General features: G+C 43.8%; 1 protein-coding gene across 1 annotated transcript in view; it reads left to right on the top strand.

The window, feature by feature from the left end:
- The first annotated feature begins 5,589 nt into the window (after positions 1 to 5,589).
- The window catches only part of LOC126456901 (uncharacterized), a 111,037-nt gene continuing 89,289 nt past the window's right edge, over positions 5,590 to 27,337 (top strand). Inside the window, exons 1-2 of the mRNA XM_050092776.1 lie at positions 5,590 to 5,607; positions 6,720 to 7,653. Coding sequence (XP_049948733.1) covers positions 5,590 to 5,607; positions 6,720 to 7,653 — 952 coding nt within the window. The remainder of the gene's footprint in view (positions 5,608 to 6,719; positions 7,654 to 27,337) is intronic.

Raw genomic sequence — 27,337 nt, 5'->3', positions numbered from 1 at the left:
CTTTAACATGGAAAGTAAGCGTTTCCGGACACATGTCCACATAACATATTTTCTTTCTTTTTGTGTGAGGAATGTTTCCTGAAACTTTGGCCATGCCTTTTTGTAACACCCTGTATCTTTTTTCCTTAATGACATTTGTCATTAAAAATATATCACTTTTTCAAATCAACAGCTCAATTCATGGAATCAATACTAAAAATGAGAATAATCTTCACAAGGATTTAAAGTCACTTACTCTTGTACAAAAAGGTGTGCATTATTCAGGAACACACATTTTCAATAACTTGCCAGCAGCCATAAAAATTTTAAATCTTAAAAACCAATTAAATTCAGTTTAAGAGAAGCCTAATGAATTTATTGGTGGCCAACTCCTACTCCATTGATGAATTTCTCAGTAGAACCAACTTATATATATATAACAAAGATGCTGTAACTTACCAAACAAAAGTGTTGGTATGTTGATAGAGACAATAAAAAACATACACACAAAATTCAAGCTTTCGCAACAAACAGTTGCTTCATCAGGAAAGAGGGAAGGAGCGGGAAAGACGAAAGGATGTGGGTTTTAAGGGAGAAGGTAAGGAGTCATTCCAATCCTGGGAGCGGAAATACCTTAGGGGGAAAAAAGGACAGGTATACACTCACGCACACACACATATCCATCCACACATACACAGACACAAGCAGACATTTGTAAAGGCAAAGAGTTTGGGCAGAGATGTCAGTCAAGGCAGAAGTAAAGAGGCAAAGATGTTGTTGAAAGACAGGTGAGGTATGAGTGGCGGCAACTTGAAATTAGCGGAGGTTGAGGCCTCGTGGGTAATGGGAAGAGAGAATATATTGAAGGGCAAGTTCCCATCTCCGGAGTTCTGATAGGTTGGTGTCAGTGGGAAGTATCCAGATAACCTGGACGGTATAACACTGTGCCAAGATGTGCTGGCCGTGCACCAAGGCATGTCTAGCCACAGGGTGATCCTCATTACCAACAAACACTGTCTGCCTGTGTCCATTCATGTGAATGGGCAGTTTGTTGCTGGTCATTCCCACATAGAGGGCTTCACAGTGTAGGCATGTCAGTTGGTAAATCACGTGGGTGCTTTCACACGTGGCTCTGCCTTTGATCGTGTACACCTTCCGGGTTACAGGACTGGAGTAGGTGGTGGTAGGAGGGTGCATGGGACAGGTCTTACACCGGGGGGCAGTTACAAGGGTAGGAGCCAGAGGGTAGGGAAGGTGGTTTGGGGATTTCATAGGGATGAGCCAAGAGGTTACGAAGGTTAGGTGGATGGTGGAAAGACACTCTTGGTGGAGTGGGGAGGATTTCATGAAGGATGGATCTCATTTCAGGGCAGGGTTTGAGGAAGTCGTATGCCTGCTGGAGAGCCACATTCAGAGTCTGATCCAGTCGTGGAAAGTATTCAGTCCTGGAAAGTGGGGCACTTTTGGGGTTCTTCTGTGCGAGGTTCTGGGTTTGAAGGGATGAGGAAGTGGCTCTAGTTATTTGCTTCTGTACCAGGTCGGGAGGGTAGTTGCGCGATGCGAAAGCTGTTTTCAGGTTATTGGTATAATGGTTCAGGGATTCAGGACTAGAGCTGATTCGTTTGCCACGAAGACCTAACTGTAGGGAAATGACCGTTTGATATGGAATGGGTGGCAGCTGTCGAAATGGAGGTACTGTTGCTTGTTGGTGGGTTTGATGTGGACCAATGTGTGAAGCTTGCCATTGGACAGATGGAGGTCAACGTCGAGGAAAGTGGCATGGGATTTGAAGTAGGACCATCAGATTCACCTGGTCCTGGACAGACAGCGTCAAGATATAACATTATCAAAATATATGAATACAACAATACTATGATAGTAATTTAATATCGCAAGACATATAAGTTAGATTACAATAATATCACAACAATAAAATAGATACAAGTATATAATGAAATTAAATATAATGTTTGGTGTTGGAGTCATGGAACTGAGATGCAGCTCAAGTAAACACAATGCTGTTACTAGAGAAGAATTCTTCAATATTGTAGAAGGGTTGCTATTTTAGCTTACACAAAATAGTAGTTTTAAACTGCTCCCATGGTAAAGACTGAATGTCATCAGGTAGAGCATTAAACAATTTTAGGGCCACCATTGTGAAGCTGTTTTGTGTCTTTGCTAATTGACATCTTGGCTCATTGATACTGTCTTTGTTCCGAGTGCTGTATTTGTGAACTTCATTTCGCTTTCTGTAGATATGGTTTCTCTTTATGTGGAAGAGGCATTTCAATATATACTGGCTGTAAACAGTCAGAGCTCCTAACCTGGTGAAAACTGGTTTACAGTGGTCTGATTTTTTTGCTTGAAGTAATGATCCTCATTGCTTTGTTTTGCAGTAAAAGCGCATTCTTGCAGCCTGCAGAATGGCCCCAAAACAATAGCCCATAACTCATGTGGCTGTGGAACATTGCATAGTACACAGCAGGTACTGTTCTGGTACTATACTTTTCAGTTTCCTCAAGAGGTACATGACATGTGAAAGTTTGGAATATACATGTTTGGTGTGTTGTTGCTAGATTAATTTGGTATCAATGAGAAAGCCCAGAAGTTTAACATCTGCTGCATTACCCAGTGCTCCCATTCTGCAGAGGCTGCATATCATCCTCTGAGTTTTTTCTTCATTAATTTTCATTTTGTTAATGATAAACCAGGCCTTAGCTTCATTGAACAAGACTTCTGCTTGTTGGATTGCCTGTACATCATTCTCTCCTTTTGAGAACAAGGTTGCATCATCCGTGAACTGCAAGGTGTGCCCATTGGAGCCTACGTCATTTATGAAGATAAGGAACAGCAGGGGCCCTATTACCGATCCCTGTAGCACACCGTGCCATAGCTTCTTCTCTCCTGAATCATCTCCTTGCACGGAGGCAGTCTATGGTTCTCAGGTAGGATTCAAGAGTTTGCAGGACAGATCTCCCTGGACCATATGTTTTTAGCTTTCTGAGCAGGGCCTTAAGTGGGATGCAGTCAAATGCCTTACTAAGGTGACAGAGTACTAGTGTTATAGACTCTTTGTCTTCAAAACCCTGACTTATGTTTGTAACTAAGTCAAGTACAGCTGTTGTTGTTGACGTGCCCTTCCAAAAGCTATGTTGTGCATCATAAAAGAGACTATTTCCTTCAAAGTAACTTAATAGTTGTTCTTTCATTATCGACTCTACTTTCGGTAGTACTGGTATTATAGATATGGGCCTGTATCTTGACACTTCAAGTGGACTGCCTTTTTTGTAAACATGCACTGTGTTTGCTACTTTTGGGATATCTGGAAATTCCCCTGCATGGAGGCTTTTATTTATTACTCTGTTAATGGCGGTGCAATTTCACTGATTATAGTTTTTAACATAGTACAGGACATGTCATAAATATCAAGGCTCCCTGAAGATTTGTACCTTTTTACAATTTTTATTATTTCTTTTGGATACACTCTCTTACACATTACCATGCTGCATTTATTCTCAAATTTCACAGCAGCTGCAGGATCTATTCCGAAGTCAGGAGTTTCATCTACTGTGTTTTCCACTATTTTTAAATAATAGTCATTAAACTCATCTGGACTGCAAGAATTAGAGCAAGAGGTGGGCTTTTTCCTGTGCTCATTAACCAGATACCATGCTGCTTTACAAGGATTCTGAGCTTCTTCAATAAATCTGGCATTACTTTCCTTCTTTGCATTTTCTACTTCCTTTCTGTAGATCCTTTTGGTCTGTAAATAACTAGAGTACAGTCTATCTATATCTTTAGTAGCTTTGACCTTGTCATTTAGTATTTGGGCAATACATTTTATTTTGGCTAGTCTAGGAGTATACCACCTCTTTACTTTCTGTAGATCCTTTTGGTCTGTAAATAACTAGAGTACAGTCTATCTATATCTTTAGCAGCTTTGACCTTGTCATTTAGTATTTGGGCAATACATTTTATTTTGGCTAGTCTAGGAGTATACCACCTCTTTACTTTGTTAGTTTTTTGTTGACTTTTGATTTAGCATTTGAATATCTCTTGGATTTTAAGGAAAAAGTTCATCAAATTTCACTTTAAGGGTCTGGAACATGAGATTGAATGTAGAATTTGGTGGCAATTGATCTATTATTTGGTGCCAATCTATAAAAGCCACTGTAGTTTTGAAATCATCTATGCTTTTCTTTGTAATAACTCTATTTTGGAATACATAACTTGAATGCCAGTTGGGAATCTGTTGTGTACTTACTGAGTTTGTCCATAACTTCATGATGACTGCATGGTGATCTGCTAGTATAGGGTCCACCACAATTACTTTGTAGTCCCAACTATTTAGGTTTGTCACAATTGTGTCAAGACAAATAGCTCCTCTTGTTGGTAGAGAGTTTCCTACGAATAGCGCATAGCTGCTCACCGAGTTCACGAAAGCTCTTTCATTATCTTCTCCAACATGAATGTTGAAGTCCCCACATAAAGCAATTTTTGTCCCTAAGTGCACTAGATGACACAGACAGCTTTCCAACTGGTTAAGGAAATTTTCAAAATTTCCACCTGGGGAATGGTACACAAAAACAATTAAGATGGCATCTTGACAGACCCAAAGCAGCTAATTCTAGGTCTAGATGTACACAAAATTTACTTAAGTCAATTTTATTAGCACTGAGCTTACTATTTACATACCCAGTCACACCACCATGGATAGTAGTTCCTCTAACCATGCAGTCACCATTTCTAAATGTTCAATGTTTCTGTAGTATTCTGTTTCTGGTTGGGCTAGCCAGTGTTCACATATACATAATACATCAGGTCTCACTTCATCAACAAACAATAATAATGTATCAAGTTTTGTTCTGAGGCACTGCACATTTAAACTTACTATAACTAAGACACCATTTTCTTAAATGATACCATTTCCTTTTTGACTGGAATGTTCTTGGTCTTGGGAGTTTATTGCACTGTTGCACTGGGCATCCTACAGAATAAAAAACGTTTTATCACAATGTACTTCAGCCATATACTGTTGTCCATTAGGTCAAAATCAACACCAACTTTGAAGCTGTTATTTATTCCCTTTGTTTCCAGTTTTTCAACTGTAAAATTTTTGAATAGTGGTTTTCTTGTCTTGGTATGACGTTAATATGAGCAACAACTAGCTTTTCATCTTCTTCTGTATATTTCCGGTGTTTTGTCTTATTTCGTCACTTTTCTTTATATACGGTCTCACCACTCTGCTTCAACTGTGTAAATATCTGAACTCTTCTTTTGTTCAAACCGAGAACTTCAATAAATGTTCCTCTACATACTCTTATTACATCTCCCTCTCCATCAGGCAATGGGTACACATAGATACGTTTTTCTTCCTGTGTATGACCAGTTGTCCTGCCCCTTCCTCAGTAGACAGCTGAGCAGTTTCGTTACTATCATTGTATATTTTTGACCTTCACCTCTTTACTTTGCAAACATGTATGAAAGACAATGCATAGTTATTTTGCTTCACTGTATCATTTAGTGGGCAGAATTCCTTAAACAGCTTTATGAATGGTGCCATTTACAGCAGACCTGAAAGAGTGAAGCAGGATATATGTTTAAATCAACATGCATAAGTATTTGCAGGTAAGTAAACGATTTCATTCAAGTTGTTAACTATAACTTCATATTCATAATGATGATTTTTGTCCATAAGAAATACGTTTCAATAACAAATTAAACGCATTAAAATACTAGAACATCACTTATGCAGATTGCAACCCTTGTAATAAAAATTAAGACGGCAATCAAGGCGAACCTGGTGCTTGAGAGCCTCTTTAGCTGGAACCACAGTGCTGTCTTCACGAGTGTATTCCTTTCCTTCGTTGCGTAATTTCTTCCTTTCGCTTTGAGCACTATTTCACCTCTCTTCCTTCGTTTTGGTGCAGTTTTCCTTTCCATTTTTCAATACTGTGTATTATGTATCTGTTATAATTACTTGTTATAATTGTTGCAAACAAACCAAAGAGCTACTTCAGTTGTCAACAAATCACACAAAGTACGCACCAAGACAATAACAGAGGACAGAGGGCGCATGACCCGTTATTTGCACATCGATGTTGGTGTTAAATGAGAGTGCCATGTTATGATAGCTACAAATACTGTTTCGAGCTGTACTGGTGCTTGTATCAGAATATGTGTTATTGGCGTTGGCGGTTACAGCGGAATTTCATCTATAACTCAAATTTTCACATTTTGGCACTTGACCCGTTATTTACTTACATGTCACAATAAGTAGCAATATAAAAGTTTAATAATCCTAGTGATTTTCCGGACGCAGTTCCCATTTTGATTACTGGCTGCTCTATGTACCCATCCACATCTAGAAGAGATAATCGTCAAGAACGGGTTGGAGTCCCATAATGTTCACTGCACGTTTCCTTGGGATTGCGAGCATAGGTCTTTCCTAACGTTCACGGGTATCCATTACAGTGTTGTGTTGTATTCCCACGCCCGGGTTCCCGGGTTCGATTTCCGGCGGGGTCAGGGATTTTCTCTGCCTCGTGATGACTGGGTGTTGTGTGATGTCCTTAGGTTAGTTAGGTTTAAGTAGTTCTAAGTTCTAGGGGACTGATGACCATAGATGTTAAGTCCCATAGCGCTCAGAGCCATTTTTTGTTGTGTTGTAATTTCAGATGATTTGTTACTGCCTTTTTATGCGTTATCTTTGGTGCGCGTCGTTTTCGGCGTTGTTGTAGATACGACCCTGGGTACGCCGTTACAGCCAGGGTTTCTTGCGGCCCTCGAGGCCGCGGCGAGGTGACTCGGCCGCCGCCCTGTGTGACGCTGTGGTGGCCATCGAGCAGCGTGCTGCCGGTGGCGCCCACGCTACCACCTCCCAATGGGCGAAGGACGGCGCGCGGCTCGCCGGCTGCCAGAAGTCTCCGGTCACCTCCGACACTGACACCGATCGAAGTGTGACTCTCCTGCACCACAGCATGCGGGACCGCTCATCGTCGTCGTCGTCTGACGGTTCACCTGGTCGCCTGGTGATAGACTTCTCACCCGACGGCTGTCCTCGTCTCTCAAATCAGTCACCTGCTGTAACTCACCTCCACCTGGACGCCCCTCTTCGGATTGCTTCGCCTGCTTCCTCTCACCGACTGGATGGGCCTTCTGAGGCTGTCACCCCTGTCCGATCACGCCGTCACCGTACGTCCTACCACTCGTCCGCACACGCTCGTCGCAGCGGCGATGGCTCCGGCTCAATTGCCTCCCTCCCAGGGGAAGCCGCAACTGCTTCGGCCGAGGGCGTGGGTCCCGCCGCTGGTCTCTCCTCTCAGGCTGCACCGTCAGCCCCACCGACGCACCACCAGTTTGCCGCCCCACCGTGTGTTGCTGCGTCTTCTCTGTCTAGCCGGCCTGTCGGGCCTTCTGACGACTTCACTACTGTCGGTCCATGCCATTACAGAAAATCCGAACGCATTCAACACTTTGGCGGCGTTTCCGAATCTGATGCGCCCTCTCAAGGGGAAGCCGCACCCGATGATGCCGTGGACTTGGGTCCCGATCCTGGTCCCACCTCTCAGGCTCCATTATCTTCACCACCGAAGGAGGAGAAAATCCATCCAATTGTGGAATACCGTCGAAAGAATTACCTTCAGCTGAACGCTGAACTGCAACGCCTCATCGGTGGCCAATTGCGGCCTGTCTTTCAGAACGAACGTGTCCAGTACCTCCTCCTGTCTTTGACTTCATCAAATCACAGGAAATGCCTTACTACACTCACCAAGTTTCTGGTGGCCTTACTACACTCACCAAGTTTCTGGTGACAGTAAGACAAAAATTGTCTTTAAAGACTTGCCACCTGAAGTTACAGAGCAAACTGCTCCGTCTCAACTTCGTGGACCCTTTGGTCCACCAAAACAGCAAAAGGGACCCTGAGACCTGCAGGTTAATCCCACTGACCACACAGGTGGTCTCTCTCTCTAGAAGGGATGATACTGAAAGGATCTACCAAATCTGCTATCTTCTGAGCACTTAAGTGCGCATTGAATCCTGTGAAGGCCGCACTGGGCCCTCCATTTGCCTTCGGTGCCAGCGCTTGTGTCACACTGTTTATTTCTGTTCCCTGGCATTGCGGTGTGTCAAGTGTGCTGGACCACATGCGTCAGAGACGTGCACCCTCACAGCCTCAGAGAAGCCCACTTGTGCCAGATGTCAGGGCACTTCTCATGACAACCACCACCTGCGCTCTCGGAAGGGTTGCCCTGTGTATCAAAACGTGCCTAAATCTTCCCACCCACCCAGGAAGAAACCTCGGTCGAATCGGCCGCCTTCACCCCTGCGAGGCCTCACCCATTTCCCCATCGTCCAGGGTCAACCTGAGGTTCCTCCAATGGTGGATGTTCTGACTCCAGCTGCAATAGCAATGCAGTTCTGTCCCATAGGCCCACCTTTGCTGATGCGGCTCGGTCTCCTGCTCCTCGTTCGTCTCCTGTGGCGGCCGCTAATGATCACCAAACGAAACGACCAACTGCAGCACCCTCACGACCACCTGCTGAAGTGCCTCAATTTGTTGGGGTGGTATCTGCTCCACCTGCGCCAACTCCCGCGCCTGCTCGTCACAGGGTCCAGTGACCAAACCGGGAAATACCCCCAGCTGTGGAGGCCGATACATCCTTTCGGGATGACGTGCAAGAAATCCTGCAGGTCGCCTCCTTTTTCATGAAACCCCACATCAGGGCCATTATTCGTGACACGGCTCAGAAAATCCGTCGGTCGGAGGATGGGCCCATGAAGGTCATCGCCCTGGTTGATGGGTTCAGTGAAATCTTACTATAATGGCAGATCGCCCACCACACGGTCACCATCCCCCTAGGGACCTCGTCGTCTGCATCCTTAATGCCAATGGTATCAAGAGGATGAAGGCTGAACTGAACACCTCCATTCATGACTACCATTTGGATATTCACCTTGTTACCGAAACACACCTTAAGCTGACCGACGATTTTCGCCTACACAACATGGTCTGCTATCGGACTGACACGCTCAATCGCTGTGGTGGAGGCACAGCCGTGTTCCTCCGCAGGGTGTCGGCCCACGACCGAGAGGCTCTTCAGCCGCTGGACTGCGTAGAGGCCACAGCTGTCACTGTCTTTACCTGTCTTGGAGCCATCACATTTGCTGCGGCTTATTTGGCCCTAACCAACCACTCCTTGAGACCAACTTCCGCAAGCTGACATCATTTGACAAGCTTATCATTGGGGGAGATCTCAATGCGAAACATCCAGCGTGGCGTTCTCGTGTCGCCAATCCCGAGGGTCTCCTCCTCCTCGAGTTGGAGGAAACCTTGGCACTGACCGTCTATGGCCGTCACAATCCTACATACATACCAGTCTGCTCCAACTGCCAACAGTACATTTTGGATGTGGCCATTTTTAAAAAGGTTGCTGTAAAAATTTCCTCGGAAACAGTACATGACCTAACTTCTGACCATGACCCAGTCCTTCTACAGCTTACCGGTGTTGCATTGTCCTTTGACGTCCACTCGACTCTCACGGTTACTGATTGGGACAAATTTGCATGGGTCCTCAACAACAGCAACTGGCTGAACCTAGACCTGACGACTCCTGCCAGTCTTGTACGTGCAGTTGACTACCTCACCACGAAAATCCAGCGAGCGGTAAAGGTCTCCACTTCCCACATTCCCAGGGCTCTAACCCCACAGGATGGTTTACCTCCACTTTTGCAAGAACTGAAAATCCAGAAGAACCGCTACTGCCACTGGTGGAAACAGTACTGTGACCCTCGGGACAAGCATCACCTGAAGCATCTCCAGCGGGAGTTGGGTCGCCACTTAGCGGATTGGAAATCGAAACAGTGGGAGGATAGGATGTCCACCTTTCTCCTCCAGCATTAATCTGACTGGGCTGTCGTCCGAGCCCTGCATCGTATCACCTTGTGGACCCACCACCCCACGGATGCTGGTGTCACGTATGATTCCCTCTGTGTGGTGGAAACGCTGGTTGATGCATTTACAACCCAAACCAAACTGCTCGTCCTGGACCCCACGCCAGATGAACTCCAGGATGACCAAGATATCCCGAGGGCTGTGCCTGCCTTCTGAAACAGGCCACCGCTTATGGCCCCTCACCTTACGTCCACAGCAGAAGTGCTCCTAATCCTCTGATGGAAACGAGGTAATTCGGCCCCTGGCCTGGATGGGATCGTCAACAAACATCTCTGTCAGCTACCACGTAAGCCTCTGGTCCTATTCACTGTCGTCTTCAGAGTGGCCTTTTCCCTCCGCAGTGGAAACAGGCAAAGCTTATTGCGATCCCAAAGCCTTCCAAGGACCCTACAGTCCCTACCAACAAGAGGCCCATCAGCCTTTTGAACACCACGGCGAAGGTCCTGGAGTCTCTCATACTCCACTGCATTTCCTAGCCTCTGGCAGCAGCGAGGACAATCCGACCCAAACAGTTTGGGTTTACCTCACACCTGTCCACTGAACTGCAAGTTCTCCGGATCACAGAGCACATCAGCATGTCGACGGCAGTGGTCTTCCTGGATGTGCAGAATGCTTATGATAAGATTTGGCAGGACAACCTGGTGTATAAGATGCTGAAGCAAACGCCCATCCCTGACATGATTTCCTTCACCAGAGGACCTTCTTCGCTGCTCAGTGGGGAAAGCGCTCCAGTGTACGCCACATGTCGATGGATAGCCCTCAGGGCGCTGTGCTGTCCCCTCTTCTTTTTAATGCCTATGTCAATGGCATGCCCATCATCCGTCACTGCCATCTGGCGCAAAATGCCGATGAGATGGCGCTTTATATGACCGGCTGCAATGCTGATCAACTCATTGCTCGCCTCCAAAGACAAGTGTACGCAACAGTCACATGATGTCGCTCCAATAAGGTGGCCCTTAATGTCGCCAAAATTACGGCAGTGTATTTCACAAAACGGCGCCCTATGCTCCGCCACAACATCTCAGTCGGGGGCATCCGTGTCCCGTGCGCCCAAGCTACCGAGCATCTCGGGGTCTGATTGGAGAATAAACTTTTCTTCCACCGCCACAGAGAATACGTCACCCATAAAGGGCTAAAGTTGACAAAGGCCTTGTACCCGCTCTTCTCAAGCCGAGAGCTGAACTTAGATACCAAGCTCCGGCTATATCACTCCATTGTCCTTCGTTCATTAGCATATGGTTCCTCTGAGTGGGCTACGGTTAGTAAGCCCCGGATGCTGACGCTCCAGCGCCTACAGAATAAAGTTCTCAGGTGGAGTTTCCACGCCCCTCCGCTCACCAGGATTGTCACTCTGCATGGGGAGACAAATACGGCCCTCCTCAAGACGACCATTCGCTGTAAGGCACGTCAACTATACAGTAAAGTGGACGTACTCCGTGACAGGGTCGCAGGACTCCAAACCATCGGCACCACAGCTGGCACCGACACCCCGTGCCGCTCGCCATCCTGGAGGACTCGGGTTCGGGCTATGACTGACGATAGGCCCAGTACGACCACGTTTTTCTGTCCGCTTTCGTACAGTCACTAGCAGTGGCCTGTTCTCGTCCAGCCACTTTCTTCTTTGACCATAGAGTTGGCGCATTGTTGCACCCCTCCTCTGTACTTCCACCGTCGGAGGGTGGCACGGAACTTAAAAAGTTCCATTGCCACACCTTCAACGTACTATGCTCGGCTGTTACTCAGCCGTTGCTTTGAGTCTCCTCTCACTTGTCCACCGAGACAGCTGGACCGGAACTGAACCGGTGACGCTGTGTATTAGTAAACTGCCACAAAAAAAAAGATTATCGCGAAGATTCAGTACGACCCTTGGAAGAATTCACAGCGTAAAAGAGCCACAATTGATGACATACGTGTTCAAAACGAGTATTGTGTATAGTGTGTCACTGAAGTCATTATGTGAAAGGGATGGTAAACAAATGTGACCTACACTGTGAGTGAATAATGAAAAGTCCATTCTCACCTTTCATCTCATACCCCAAAATTTTCTGCCATGTATTTATTGATAAAAACTAGCTACAGTGTGATACTGATTCGTCTATCCCCGCCTTGAATGTTCGTTGTGATGAGAGATTGACCTGTAGCGTAGTGCAAGGTCTAGGTTAGGTTGGAAGGTTGCATGTATTAAGGTTGGTGAAGTGCAAGTGAAAACAGTGGAAAGCACTGATCTTACGGTTAGAAGTTGACATTGGGAAAGGTACTCATGCGATATCTGAAAATACAGACAAACGTTTAACTTCGTATTGCACTGTATGAAAAAATATCCGTCTTGTGAATATAGCTGTTAAATATTCAGTAAAAGTTATATAGTAGATACCACATTGCATTTTTAATAGTTTATGTACAGGGCTATTACAAATGATTGGAGCGATTTCATAAATTCACTGTAGCTCCATTCATTGACATATGGTCACGACATACTACAGACACGTAGAAAAACTCATAAAGTTTTGTTCGGCTGAAGCCGCACTTCAGGTTTCTGCTGCCAGAGCGCTCGAGAGCGCAGTGAGACAAAATGGCGACAGGAGCCGAGAAAGCGTATGTCGTGCTTGAAATGCACTCACATCCGTCAGTCATAACAGTGCAACGACACTTCAGGACGAAGTTCAACAAAGATCCACCAACTGCTAACTCCATTCGGCGATGGTATGCGCAGTTTAAAGCTTCTGGATGCTTCTGTAAGGGGAAATCAACGGGTCGGCCTGCAGTGAGCGAAGAAACGGTTGAACGCGTGCGGGCAAGTTTCACGCGTAGCCCGCGGAAGTCGACGAATAAAGCAAGCAGGGAGCTAAACGTACCACAGCCGACGGTTTGGAAAATATTACGGAAAAGGCTAAAGCAGAAGCCTTACCGTTTACAATTGCTACAAGCCCTGACACCCGATGACAAAGTCAAACGCTTTGAATTTTCGGCGCGGTTGCAACAGCTCATGGAAGAGGATGCGTTCAGTGCGAAACTTGTTTTCAGTGATGAAGCAACATTTTTTCTTAATGGTGAAGTGAACAGACACAATGTGCAAATCTGGGCGGTAGAGAATCCTCACGCATTCGTGCAGCAAATTCGCAATTCACCAAAAGTTACCGTGTTTTGTGCAATCTCACGGTTTAAAGTATACGGCCTCTTTTTCTTCTGCGAAAAAAACGTTACAGGACACGTGTATCTGGACATGCTGGAAAATTGGCTCATCCCACAACTGGAGACCGACAGCGCTGACTTCATCTTTCAACAGGATGGTGCTCCACCACACTTCCATCATGATGTTCGGCATTTCTTAAACAGGAGATTGGAAAACCGAAGGATCGGTCATGGTGGATATTATGATCAGTAATTCATGTCATGGCCTCCACGCTCTCCCGACTTAACCCCATGCAATTTCTTTCTGTGGGGTTATGTGAAAGATTCAGTGTTTAAACCTCCTCTACCAAGAAACGTGCCAGAACTGCGAGCTCGCATCAACGATGCTTTCGAACTCATTGATGGGGACATGCTGCGCCAAGTGTGGGAGGAACTTGATTATCGGCTTGATGTCTGCCGAATCAATAAAGGGGCACATATCGAACATTTGTGAATGCCTAAAAAAACTTTTTGAGTTTTTGTATGTGTGTGCAAAGCATTGTGAAAATATCTCAAATAATAAAGTTATTGTAGAGCTGTTAAATCGCTTCAATCATTTGTAATAACCCTGTATAATATATATGTCAGTAATACGCATCAAAAACTCATCGGAGTCTTATCCATTATCTGTTTTTGAAATTACCATGCAGTTTTGGCTTTTATAATAAAGAGTGTGTTTAAATATGTCACGAAAATTCCAAGCTACACTATGGCCTGTCTATTGGCACTACCTCTATTCGGCCTTCACATTCCTCGGCTGCACCAATTCTCAACAGAGTATAAAATTTTTCTCAGACCACAAGAGCTTCTTAGTTCTTTACTTCGACCATAAGCATGTAATACATCCATATCGTGAGACACAAGGTTCTCAGAATGAAGTACGGATGTAGAACAACAGATCGCATACAGCATCTAATCTTAACTGCGCTCTTTAGATGCTACTTGCTACTTTTAGCTGCGGCTTGTCATGGAAATCACAGCTTCAGAGGAAGAAAGGTTCAGAGAAAGAAATACGATATTTGGCCAACAGATGGCATACGGCGTTCAATGTTAACTGCACTTTCTAGTTGCCACTTGCGACTTCTACTTGGGACTAAAGTGCGCTTCATTTACGTTGGCGGCCGAGTTTAGGTTCGTTCTGCGCATCTGACATCACAAAACACAGTCAGCCAATGAACAGAGAACGACGTTGCCACATCTCGACTGCAGTGCAGAGCACGGACGAGTGTCTTCAGTTTTAGAAACGTTCAGTCATAATTAAAGTAATAGAACAAAAGCAATGTCTTCATAGCAGACATTCTTTTATAGAAAGTTTGGAAAAAGCATTCTTTATACCAATTGCTTCATATTCTATTAATTAATTAAACCAAACAAGCAATAAGACTCCTAATTCAGGCGATAGCAAGGAAAGGTGTTTGTATCACTCTCACAAACTGCTTTTTTGCAATAAAGAACAGCGGTAATTGTTTATTTCCTATTGTACTTCGACGAAGCGTGAGTAATTCATAGGCATACCAACAGTGTTTGTCGGTATTTTGCATGCCATGGTACGAGGTGCATTCAAGTTCTAAGGCCTCCGATTTTTTTTCTCCGGACTGGAAAGAGATAGAGACATGCGCATTGTTTTAAAATGAGACCGCGTTCACTGTCAATACGTCCCAGAGATGGCAGCTCAGTACGGCAGATGGAATTTTACCGCCAGCAGCGAGAATGAGAACTGTTTTACATACTTAAAATGGCGATGTTTTCCTTACTTGAACAGCATGCAATCATTCGTTTTCTGAATTTGCGTGGTGTGAAACCAATTGAAATTCATCGGCAGTTGAAGGAGACATGTGGTGACGGAGTTATGGATGTGTCGAAAATGCGTTCATGGGTGCGACAGTTTAATGAAGGCAGAACATCGTGTGACAACAAACCGAAACAACCTCAGGCTCGCACAAGCCAGTCTGACGACACGATCGAGAAAGTGGAGAGAATTGTTTTGGGGGATCGCCGAATGACTGTTGAACAGATCGCCTCCAGAGTTGGCATTTCTGTGGGTTCTGTGCACACAATCCTGCATGAAGACCTGAAAATGCGAAAAGTGTTATCCAGGTGGGTGCCACAAATGCTGACGGATGACCACACGGCTGCCCGTGTGGCACGTTGCCAAGCAATGTTGACGCACAACGACAGCACAAATGGGACTTTCTTTTCGTCGGTTGTGACAATGCATGAGACGTGGATGCCATTTTTCAATCCAGAAACAAAGCGCCAGTCAGCTCAATACAAGCACACAGATTCACCGCCACCAAAAAAATTTCGGGTAACCGCCAGTGCTGAAAAAATGATGGTGTCCATGTTCTGGGACAGCGAGTGCGTAATCTTTACCCATTACGTTCCAAAGGGCACTACGGTAACAGGTGCAGCCTACGAAAATGTTTCGAAGAACAAATTCCTTCCTGCACTGCAACAAAAACGTCCGGGAAGGGCTGCGCGTGGGCTGTTTCACCAAGACAACACACCCGCACATCGAGCTAACGTTACGCAACAGTTTCTTCGTGATAACAACTTTGAAGTGATTCCTCATGCTCCCTACTCACCTGACCTGGCTCCTAGTGACTTTTGGCTTTTTCCAACAATGAAAAACACTCTCCGTGGCCGCACATTCACCAGTCGTGCTGCTATTGCCTCAGCGATTTTCCAGTGGTCAAAACAGACTCCTAAAGAAGCCTTCGCCGCTGCCATGGAATCATGGCGTCAGCGTTGTGAAAAATGTGTACGTCTGCAGGGCGATTACGTCGAGAAGTAACGCCAGTTTCATCGATTTCGGGTGAGTAGTTAATTAGAAAAAAAATCGGAGGCCTTAGAGCTTGAATACACCTGGTATAATCCTAGCGTAACGGTTAAGGTGTTGGGCTGCTATGTGAAAGGTTATGAGTTCAAACCTTGTGCACTGCTTAATATTTTCATTATTTAAAAACAATATCGAAGTGCCTTACTTCACGAATTATATTCATTTGAATGCAATTTTTTGAAATTTCTAGTGCTTTGTCCCTTCATTAACCCTTTCGCTGCTGCAGTCACGTGCTCCCCGCATTCCGCGCTGTGCGCGATTTTGTCATCACTGCACTGCCCGCCTGTGCAGACACATGGTGTTCCCACTGCTTTGACACGCTTATCATTCGATTTCACAAAAACTATTTGGCCCAAAAATTAGATTTTTACACGTCTTCTTGACTGATACCTTCCCCCCATAAATGACTTAATTTTGTTTCGATGTTCAACGCAGTTATTATGCAGCATTAAATGTAATAAACCATTGCACGAAATTTTGAAGAGTTTCAGAGGTAAAAGTCCATAGCGTATACTTTCCGTATGGTCGATTTTAGTTGCCACAATGTTGAGAATGAAATGTGGACAAGATACCTAAATTTCATATAAAATTTACTGTATAACAATATCTCATTTAATTTAAGTACGACATAGGTGTCGTATGTAATATTGAGAAATATTCCGTCTCTCGGACTGTAATAAAAGTATTATTTACACCGGACGCGTTTGGCTTTATTTTAAAGCACTTCAATCAAGGAAAGGTATGGCACATACATAATGGTACTCATATTTTCTTTCTTGTTTTTGTTCCACAGTCGCAGTTTTACCAATGGTACTGAAATATATTCCTCTTCTGCAACTCTAATAAGGGGCTTATTTAAACCAGACGCGTTTCTCTCTTTTGAAGCACCTTCAGTGGACAGTATTTTGTCTCCTCCATTGCCAAGTCACCTTTTGTAGTTTCGTGCTGCGGTAACACAATATTCAACGTTTGTGTTGGCAGATCAGTGTTTTAGCAAATAAATAATGTTTGTGTGTGCCACACACAAAAATTATATTTGACATTGCTCAGAGCACTTCACTGATAGACGGTATATTCAAGTCCTAATGTTTTTGTAAGTCCACACTTTTGTTTAATGTATTTTGTCTACTTCCTTTTGATTGATTGAAGTGCTTTAAAATAAGGCCAAACGTGCTCAGTGTAAATAAAACTTTTGTTACAGTCGCGAAAGACGGAATATTTCTCAATATTACATACGACACCTATGTGGTCCTTAAATGAGCTATTGTTATACAGTGAATTTTATATGAAATTTAGGTATCTTGTCCACATTTCATTCTCAACATTGTGGCAACTAAAATCGACCATACAGAAAGTATACTCTATGGACTTTTACCTCTGCAAACTCTTCAAAATTTCGTGCAATGGTTTACTATATGTAATGCTGCATAATTACTGCGTTGAACATCGAAACAAAACTAAGTCATTTATGGGGGGAAGGTATCAGTCAAGAAGATGTGTAAAAATCTAATTTTTGGGCCAAATAGTTTTTGTGGAATCGATTAATAAGAGTGTCAAAGCAGTCGGAACACGATGTGTCTGCACAGGCGAGCAGTGCAGTGACAAAATCGCGCACAGCGCGGAATGGAGGGAGCACGTCTTTGTAGCAGCGGAAGGGTTAATGCGGCCGTGGTGGCTTTACTTCATGAACTGCGCGCTCCCCCCTAAACGTAAGCTTGCGAACTATGCTATACTATGGCGCTGCTTCTACTGGCGAATGCGTCGTGTGCAACTGGCATCGCAGCAATCTCCCGCGTCTGGGCGGGCATGCGCGAGCCGCCAAGATAAAAGAATTGAACTATAGTCACGGAAGTCGCAGCTAGACAATACGTTCACAGGAAGAAGTACGAAATTCGGCCAGCAGATGGCACGCGGTGTTGAATGTTACAGGCTACTTGCGACTCCTAGTTGTGACTGAAATCGCAGCCATGTTCTGTAAAGTTGTTATTGTGATATCTGTGACTTCTCAGTCACTGTGATTTGTAACAGATACGCGATTTGTTGCCCATCACTACTGATATATTCTTAGTTGAAGTGTGGTAGTTGATTGACGCATTCAGTAGTGCTGTGTTGACTTCTGATAGTTTCTGTTAGGTGGTTCACACACACACATGGCTCTGAGCACTATGGGACTCAACTGCTGAGGTCATTAGTCCCCTAGAACTTAGAACTAGTTAAACCGAACTAACCTAAGGACATCACGAACATCCATGCCCGAGGCAGGATTCGAACCCGCGACCGTAGCGGTCTTGCGGTTCCAGACTGCAGCGCCTTTAACCGCACGGCCACTTCGGCCGGCCTCTGTTAGATGAATAAAGATTTATAGTAATGGACTGCAAGGATGAATATGATGTATACATTGGAAATCAGAGAAGGATATAATTTCTGAATGATGTTTTTATTTCTGAAGAGAAGAAATTTGAGGTAAGACTGCAGCATTGCGCAGCTAGGAATGATTGTTGTCAGCTAGTTAATTTCCTCAGAGCTGAGAGAGACCACAACACTTTCGCGCTATGCATTAACATACGATCTGATCAAGCTGTTTGGTTTTTTATAGAAATTCTGTAAATATTGTACCCTCTGTAAGTCATTGTTCACTTTGTTGAGCATAGTATTGTTTGGACCAATGTTATGTGTGAAGGTGACGAGAAGTTTTACTCTGTCTCTGAATACATACCTCATTCTAAAACCGTTGTCTTGGAGTATAATTTGATAGGAATAGCTACTCTCCCCACCCCACTGTTTATCATTAAGCATTACCACGTGCAACAGTTTGAATATGTATTTAGAAATGGAAATATAGCTTAGCCGCTACCTGCTTGCTGTCTGCTGTTGTGTTTCGAGAAATCTGCAACAATGTTGCCAAGACGCAAGGTAAGTGGAAATTTTGATTAAGGTCTGGTTTTACTTAAGTGGCGCATTTAATATAAGGCCTGCTTCATTCAGATCAATTACAGTTCACTTCAAATTAGTGTTTAGTGAAAGATTAGCATACGAGTTTAAGTTGGATAACAGTTTGCGGGACGTAGTTCTGGTAATAAATAAACTTAAGTGGCGCATTTAATATAAGGCCTGCTTCATTCAGATCAATTACAGTTCACTTCAAATTAGTGTTTAGTGAAAGATTAGCACACGAGTTTAAGTTGGATAACAGTTTGCGGGACGTAGTTCTGGTAATAATAAACTGAGAGGTGCAGTTGGGCTAAATTTCAAACAGAAACAAATATAGTTGGGAGGTTACAAACTAATTTATGTTTTAGTGTAAGTTCCTTAAAGCTCTGACATTTTCAGTGCTGTTTCATTATTTTCACAGAATAAAAATATGAGTGGAATTTTGGTATTGACATTGAGCGAAATCAGTTGTGTTTTTAACACATTATTTATGACGCAATGTAATTCTTATTTATTTAAAATAATCCTCAATCCAGCAAGTTTGATGGAAAGTGTGAGTTTACCGGATTCTCGGTCACCTGAGTTCTCTAATGAGCTATATATTTAAGAGAAGTTAAATACTTTTTGCAATATTAAATTTCGTAAATCGTGTGTTTCTTGCCTTTTGCTGTTGCCTCGGTGTTTTGGCAACTTTTAAGGTTTTTTGTGAGTTGTGGTTAGTGACATGCTAAATTGAGAATCATTACGCATTAAACTGCTTCGCTGTTTATAAGTATTGTTCTATTGCGCAGTTTCAGTTATGGTAGGAATTTTGGCTTGTCATCAAATATCGCTAGACGGAAGACATTAATTCGCCTATTACGTCATTAAGTACATGTCATTATCCTGAGTAGCACAGAGAAAGCTACTCTAATTACGAGTTTTAATGTTAACCTCCCCCCCCCCCCCCCTCCAAGAACCATGGACCGCTGGTGGGGAGGCTTGCGTGCCTCAGCGATTTAGATGGCCGTACCATAGGTGCAACCACGATGGAGGGGTATCTGTTGAGAGGCCAGACAAACGTGTGGTTCCTGAAGAGGGGCAGCAGCCTTTTCAGTAGTTGCAGGGGCAACAGTCTGGATGATTGACTGATCTGGCCTTCTAACACTAACCAAAACGGCCTTGCTGTGCTGGTACTGCGAACGGCTGAAAGCAAGGGGAAACTACAGCCATAATTTTACCCGAGGTCATGCAGCTTTACTGTAAGGTTAAATGATGATAGCGTCCTCTCGGATAAAATATCCCCGAAGTAAAATAGTCCCCATTCAGATATCTGGGTAGGGACTACTCAGGAGGACGTCATTATCAGGAGCAACAAGACTGACATTTTATGGATCGGAGAGTGGAATGTCAGATCCCTTAATCAGGTAGGTAGGTTAGAAAATTTATATAAGGAAATGAGGAAAAATGGTTCAAATGGCTCTGAGCACTATGGAACTTAACATCTATGGTCATCAGTCCCCTAGAACTTAGAACTACTTAAACCTAACTAACCTAAGGACATCACACAACACCCAGTCATCACGAAGCAGAGAAAATCCCTGACCCCGCCGGGAATCTAACCCGGGAACCCGGGCGTGGGAAGCGAGAACGCTACCGCACGACCACGAGCTGCGGACGGAAATGAGTAGGATAAAGTTAGGTATAGTGGGAATTAGTGAAGTTCGGTGGCAAGAGGAACAAGACTTCTGGTCAGGTGAATACAGGGTTATAAATACAAAATCAAATGGCTCTGAGCACTATGGAACTTAACTTCTGTGGTCATCAGTTCCCTAGAACTTAGAACTACTTAAACCTAACTAACCTAAGGACATCACACACATCCATGCCCGAGGGAGGATTGGAACCTGCGACCGTAGCGGTCGCGCGGTTCCAGACTGTAGCGCCTAGAACCGCTCGGCCACCCCAGCCGGTAAATACAAAAGCAAATAGGGGTAATGCAGGAGTAGGTTTAATCATGAGTAAGAAATAGGAGCGCGGGTAAGCTACTACGAGCAGCAGTGTAAACGCATTATTGTAGCCAAGATAGGCACGAAGCCCACGCCTACCACAGTAGTATAAGTTTATATGCCAACTAGTTCCGCAGACGACGAAGAGATTGAAGAAATGTATGATGAGAAAGTTATTCAGATAGCGAAGGGAGACGAAAATTTAATAGCCATGGGTGACTCGAATTCGATAGCAGGAAAAGGAAGAGAAGGAAAAGTTGTAGGTGATTGTGGAATTGGGGTAAGGAATGAAAGAGGAAGCCGCCTGGTAGAACTTTGCATAGAGCGTTACTTAATCATTGCTAACACTTGGTTTAAGAATCATGAAAGAAGGTTGCATACGTGTAAAATGCCTGGAGACACTGGAAGGTTTCAGATAGATTATATAATGGTAAGACAGAGATTTAGGAACCAGATCTTAAACTGTAAGACATTTCGAGGGGCAGATGTGGATTTTAACCACAATCTATTGGTTATGAACTGTAGACTAAAACCGAAGGAACTGCGAAAATGTGGAAATCGAAGGAGATGGGATCTGGATAAACCGAAATAACCAGAGGCTGTAGAGAGTTTTAGAGAGAGCATTAGGGAACGATCGACAAGAACGGGGGAAAGAAATACAATAGAAGAAGAATGGGTAGCTTTGAGAGATGAAACAGTAAAGGCAGCAGAGGATCAAGTAGGTAAAGAGACGAGGGCTAGTAGAAAGCCTTGGGTAATACAAGAGATACTGAACATTATTGATGAAAGGAGAAAATATAAAAATTCAATAAATGAACTACACAAAAAGGAATGCAAACGTCTCAAAAATAAGATCGCCAGGAAATGCAAAATGGCTAAGCAGGGATGGGTAGAGGACAAATGTGAGGATGTAGAGGCATGTATCACTAGGGGTAAGATAGATATTGCCTGCAGGAAAATTAAAGAGACCTTTAGATAAAAGAGAACCACCTGTATGAATATCAAGAGCTCAGATGGAAAACCAGTTTTAAGCACAGAAGGGAAACCAGAAAGGTGGAAGGAGTACGAGGAGGGTCTATACAAGGGCGATGTACTTGAGAACATCATCATCATCATCATCATCATCATTTAAGACTGATTATGCCTTTCAGCGTTCAGTCTGGAGCATAGCCCCCCTTATACAGTTCCTCCATGATCCCCTATTCAGTGCTAACATTGGTGCCTCTTCTGATGTTAAACCGATTACTTCAAAATCATTCTTAACCGAATCCAGGTACCTTCTCCTCGGTCTGCCCCGACTCCTCCTACCCTCTACTGCTGAACCCATGTGTCTCTTGGGTAACCTTGCTTCTCCCATGCGTGTAACATGACCCCACCATCTAAGCCTCTTCGCCCTGACTGCTACATCTATAGAGTTCATTCCCAGTTTTTCTTTGATTTCCCCATTGTGGACACCCTCCTGCCATTGTTCCATCTACTAGTACCTGCAATCATCCTAGCTACTTTCCTATCCGTAACCTCAGCCTTATTGATAAGGTAACCTGAATCCACCCAGCTTTCGCTCCCATACAACAAAGTTGGTCGAAAGATTCAACGGTGCACAGATAACTTAGTCTTGGTACTGACTTCCTTCTTGCAGAAGAGAGTAGATCGTAGCTGAGCGCTCACTGCATTAGCTTTGCTACACCTCGCTTCCAGTTCTTTCACTATGTTGCCATCCTGTGAGAATATGCATCCTAAGTACTTGAAACCGTCCACCTGTTCTAACTTTGTTCCTCCTATTTGGCACTCAATCCGTTTATATTTCTTTCCCACTGACATTACTTACGTTTTGGAGACGCTAATCTTCATACCATAGTCCTTACATTTCTGATCTAGCTCTGAAATATTACTTTGCAAACTTTCAATGGAATCTGCCATCACAACGAAGTCATCCGCATATGCAAGACTGCTTATTTTGTGTTCACATATCTTAATTTCACCCAGCCAGTCTATTGCTTTCAACATATGATCCATAAATAATATGAACAACAGTGGAGACAGGTTGCGGCCTTGTCTTACCCCTGAAACTACTCTGAACCATGAACTCAATTTACCGTCAACTCTAACTGCCGCCTGACTATCCATGTAAAGACCTTTAATTGCTTGCAAAAGTTTGCCTCCTATTCCATAATCTTGTAGAACAGACAATAACTTCCTCCTAGGAACCCGGTCATATGCCTTTTCTAGATCTATAAAGCATAGATACAATTCCCTGTTCCACTCATAACACTTCTTCATTATTTACCGTAAGCTAAAGATCTGGTCCTGACAACCTCTAAGAGGGCTAAACCCACACTGATTTTCATCCAATTGGTCCTCAACTAATACTCGCACTTTCCTTTCAATAATACCTGAGAAGATTTTACCCACAACGCTGATTAAAGAGATACCTCTGTAGTTGTTACAATCTTTTCTGTTACCATGTTTAAAGATTGGTGTGATTACTGCTTTTGTCCAGTCTGATGGAACCTGTCCCGACTCCCAGGCCATTTCAATTATCCTGTGTAGCCATTTAAGACCTGACATTCCACTGTATTTGATGAGTTCCGACTTAATTTCATCCACCCCAGCCGCTTTATTGCACTGCAATCTATTGACCATTTTTTCCATTTCCTCAAATGTGATCCTATTTCCATCATCATTCCTATCCCATTCTACCTCGAAATCTGAAACATTACTGATCGTATTTTCACCTACATTGAGCAACTCTTCAAAATATTCCCTCCATCTGCCCAAGGCATCCACAGGATTCACCAGCAGTTTTCCTGACCTGTCCAAAATACTTGTCATTTCCTTCTTACCTCCCTTTCGAAGACTGCTAATTACACTCCAGAATGGTTTTCCAGCAGCTTTACCCATAGTCTCCAACCTGTTTCCAAAGTCTTCCCACGATTTCTTCTTGGATGCTGCAATTATCTGTCTGGCTTTGTTTCTTTCTTCAACATAACTTTCTCTATCTACCTGGGTTCTGGTATGTAGCCATTTTTGATACGCCTTCTTTTTCCTTTTACAGGCTGCCTTGACTGTATCATTCCACCAAGCTGTTTGCTTCATCCTACTTTTACACACTACTGTTCCAAGACATTCTTTAGCCACTTCTAGTACTGTGTCCCTGTACCTTGTCCATTCCTTTTCCAATGACTGTAATTGACTACATTCAACTAACTGGTACCTTTCTGAGATCGCTGTTATGTACTTGTGCCTGATTTCCTTGTCCTGAAGTTTCTCCACTCTTATCCTCCTACATATGGACCTGACCTCCTGCACTTTGGGCCTCACAATCCCAATTTCACTGCAGATTAAATAATGATCAGTGTCACCAAAGAATCCCCTGAATACACGTGTGTCCCTCACAGCCTTCCTGAATTCCTGATCTGTTATTATATAGTCAATGACAGATCTGGTACCCCTGCCTTTCCAAGTATACCGGTGAATGTTCTTATGTTTAAAAAAGGAGTTTGTGATTACTAAGCCCATACTGGCACAGAAATCCATGAGTTGTTTCCCGTTCCTGTTGGCCTCCATATCCTCTCCAAATTTACCCATAACCTTTTCATACCCTTCTGTTCGATTTCCAATCCTGGCGTTAAAATCACCCATGAGCAGAACACTGTCCTTGTCCTTTACTCTAACAACTACATCACTGAGTGCCTCATAAAAGCTATCCATCTTATCTTGATCTGTCCCTTCACAATGCGAATATACTGACACAATCCTAATTTTCTTGCTAGACACTGTCAAATCTATCCACATCAGTCGTTCGTTTACATACCTTACTGCAACTACGCTGGGTTCCATTTCTTTCCTGATGTAAAGCCCTACACCCCATTGTGATATTCCTGCTTTGACTCCTGACAGGTAGACCTTGTATTCTCCCACTTCCTCTTCTTTCTCACCCCTTACCCGAATGTCACTAACAGCTAAAACGTCCAGCCCCAGTACTTGAGAACAATGTTATGAAAATGAAAGGGAACGAAGATCAAATGGGAGACATGACAGTGCGTGAAGAATTTGACAGAGCACTGAAAGACCTAAATCAAAACAAGGCCCCCGAAGTAGACGGCATTCCATTAGAACTACTGATACCCTTGGGAGAGCCAACCCTGACAAAAATCTACCATCCTGTGAGCAAGATGTATGAAATAGGCGAAATACCCTCAGACTTCAAGAAGTATACAATAATTCTGTTCCCAAAGAAAACAGATGTTGACAGGTGTGAAAATTACCGAACTATCAGTTTAATAAGTCACGGCTGCAAAATTCTAGGACGAATTCTTTACAGACGACTGGAAAAAATGCTAGAAGCCGATCTCAGGGAAGATCAGTTTGGATTCCGTAGAAATGTTGGGACACATGAGGCAATACTGACCCTACGAATGATCTTAGAAGATAGATTAAGGAAAGGCAAACCTACTGTTCTAGCATTCTAGCAGATGGCAGTCATAAGAGTCGAGGGACATGAAAGGGAAGCAGTGGTTGAGGAAGGAGTGAGGCAGGTTTGTAGCCTAACCCCGATGTTATTGTCTGTATATTGAGCAAGCAGTAAAGGAAACAAAAGACAAATTTGTAGTAGTAATTAAAATTCATGGAGAAGAAATAAAAACTTTGAGGTTTGCCGACGACATTGTAATTGTGTCAGAGACAGCAGAGGACCTGGAAGAGCAGCTGAACTGAATGGACAGTGTCTTGGAAGGGAGATATAAGATGAATATTAGCAAAAGCAAAACGAGGGTAATGGAATGTAGTCGAAGTAAATCAGGTGATGCTGAGGGAATTAGATTAGGAAATGAGACACTTAAAGTAGTTGATGAGTTTTGCTGTTTGGGGAGCAAAACAACTGATGATGGTCGGAAGTAGAGAGGATATAAAATGTAGACTGGCAATGGCAAGGAAAGCGTTTCTGAAGAAGAGAAATTTGTTAACATCGACTATAGATTTACTTGTCAGAAAGTCTTTTCTAGAAGTATTTGTATGGAGTGTAGCCATGTATGGAAGTGAAACATGAACGATGACTAGTCTGGACAAGAAGAAAATAGAAGCTTTCGAAATTGACGGAATAGAGGAATGCGGGAGATTAGTTGGGTAGATCACGTAACTAGTGAGGAGGTACTGAATAGAATTGGGAAGAAGAGGAATTTGTGGCACAACTTGGCTAGACGAAGGAATCGGTTGGTAGGACGTGTTCTGAGGCATCAAGGGATCAACAATTTAGTATTGGAGGGCAGCGTGGAGGGTAAAAATCGTAGAGGGAGACCAAGAGATGAATACACTAGAAGAAGCTTGCGCAAGATAGAGTAGCGTGGAGGGCTACATCGAACCAGTCTCTGGACTGAAGACCACAACAACAAGTATCTTTACCTCAAAGCGTCAAAATATCAACGGAACTTATTGTTACCTAGTCCATCGAGTTTTGTTGCTCGGCTACCGGTTTGATTATAAAGTGAAGAGATCGATACCATGCAAAAAAAAAATGGTTCAAGTGGTTCTGAGCACTATGGGACTTAACATCTATGGTCATCAGTCCCCTAGAACTTAGAACTACTTAAACCTAACTAACCTAAGGACATCACACAACACCCAGCCATCACGAGGCAGAGAAAATCCCTGACCCCGCCGGGAATCGAACCCGGGAACCCGGGCGTGGGAAGCGAGAACGCTACCGCACGACCACGAGCTGCGGGCGATACCACGCAAAAAGTGTACAAGTTCTGGTTCACCCATACGGCTCTAAGCCCGTCCGTCCGACGACTCTGCTTGAAAGCGAGAGCGACCGACACTTTTTTTTTACGTTCGCTAGGTACTCTTCGTTGCTCCACCGTCATACGATGAACAAGTGCAAGAAGGGAGCAAGTTCTTTCACATGATCTCTTTAGAACTTCAGAGCACAGGCGTACACATTCGGCTTTTAACCCGCCCATGCTTGCCTGTTAGCCAGGCAGGCACGTTGCCGCACGTTATCTACAGCATGTGCAGGCTGCTTCGCTCCCATCGAAGCCAAGCTGTGTCCAGCTGAAGCAACCTAAGGAGTCTTCGAAAGTTGATGAAAAGTCTTATTTCAGAAGGTTATCCAGGTCAGAAAATGTTGGGTTTCATTTGTCATTTTCTTCCTTTTCGGTGTATTTCGAAATTATTTATTTATTTATTTCGATACGAACGATTTTCTCTGCAGCTTCGCCCTTTTTCAACTATTACTGGCTATTCTCAGTTCGAATCATATAATACATGTGATGCATAGCAAAGCAGAGCCTTGTCTAAAAGTCCAGTTCCTTTGCACCTAAGGACCTAAAGAAGTCTGTTATGCTTCAACAGCAGCTAAAATAAGAATTTAGATATCTAGTTTCTATAACCTTGGTGTGTTTCAGCTAAATATGAACCCAGTTATATCAGTTTCAATTATTATTTCCAGGATGTGTGTTGCGGGTTTTCTGAATT

Source organism: Schistocerca serialis, chromosome 1 (genome assembly GCF_023864345.2).
Source record: "Schistocerca serialis cubense isolate TAMUIC-IGC-003099 chromosome 1, iqSchSeri2.2, whole genome shotgun sequence".
Taxonomy (NCBI): domain Eukaryota; kingdom Metazoa; phylum Arthropoda; class Insecta; order Orthoptera; family Acrididae; genus Schistocerca; species Schistocerca serialis.
Note: the sequence above shows the minus strand (reverse complement) of the source record. Positions and strands in the feature narration are given on the sequence as shown.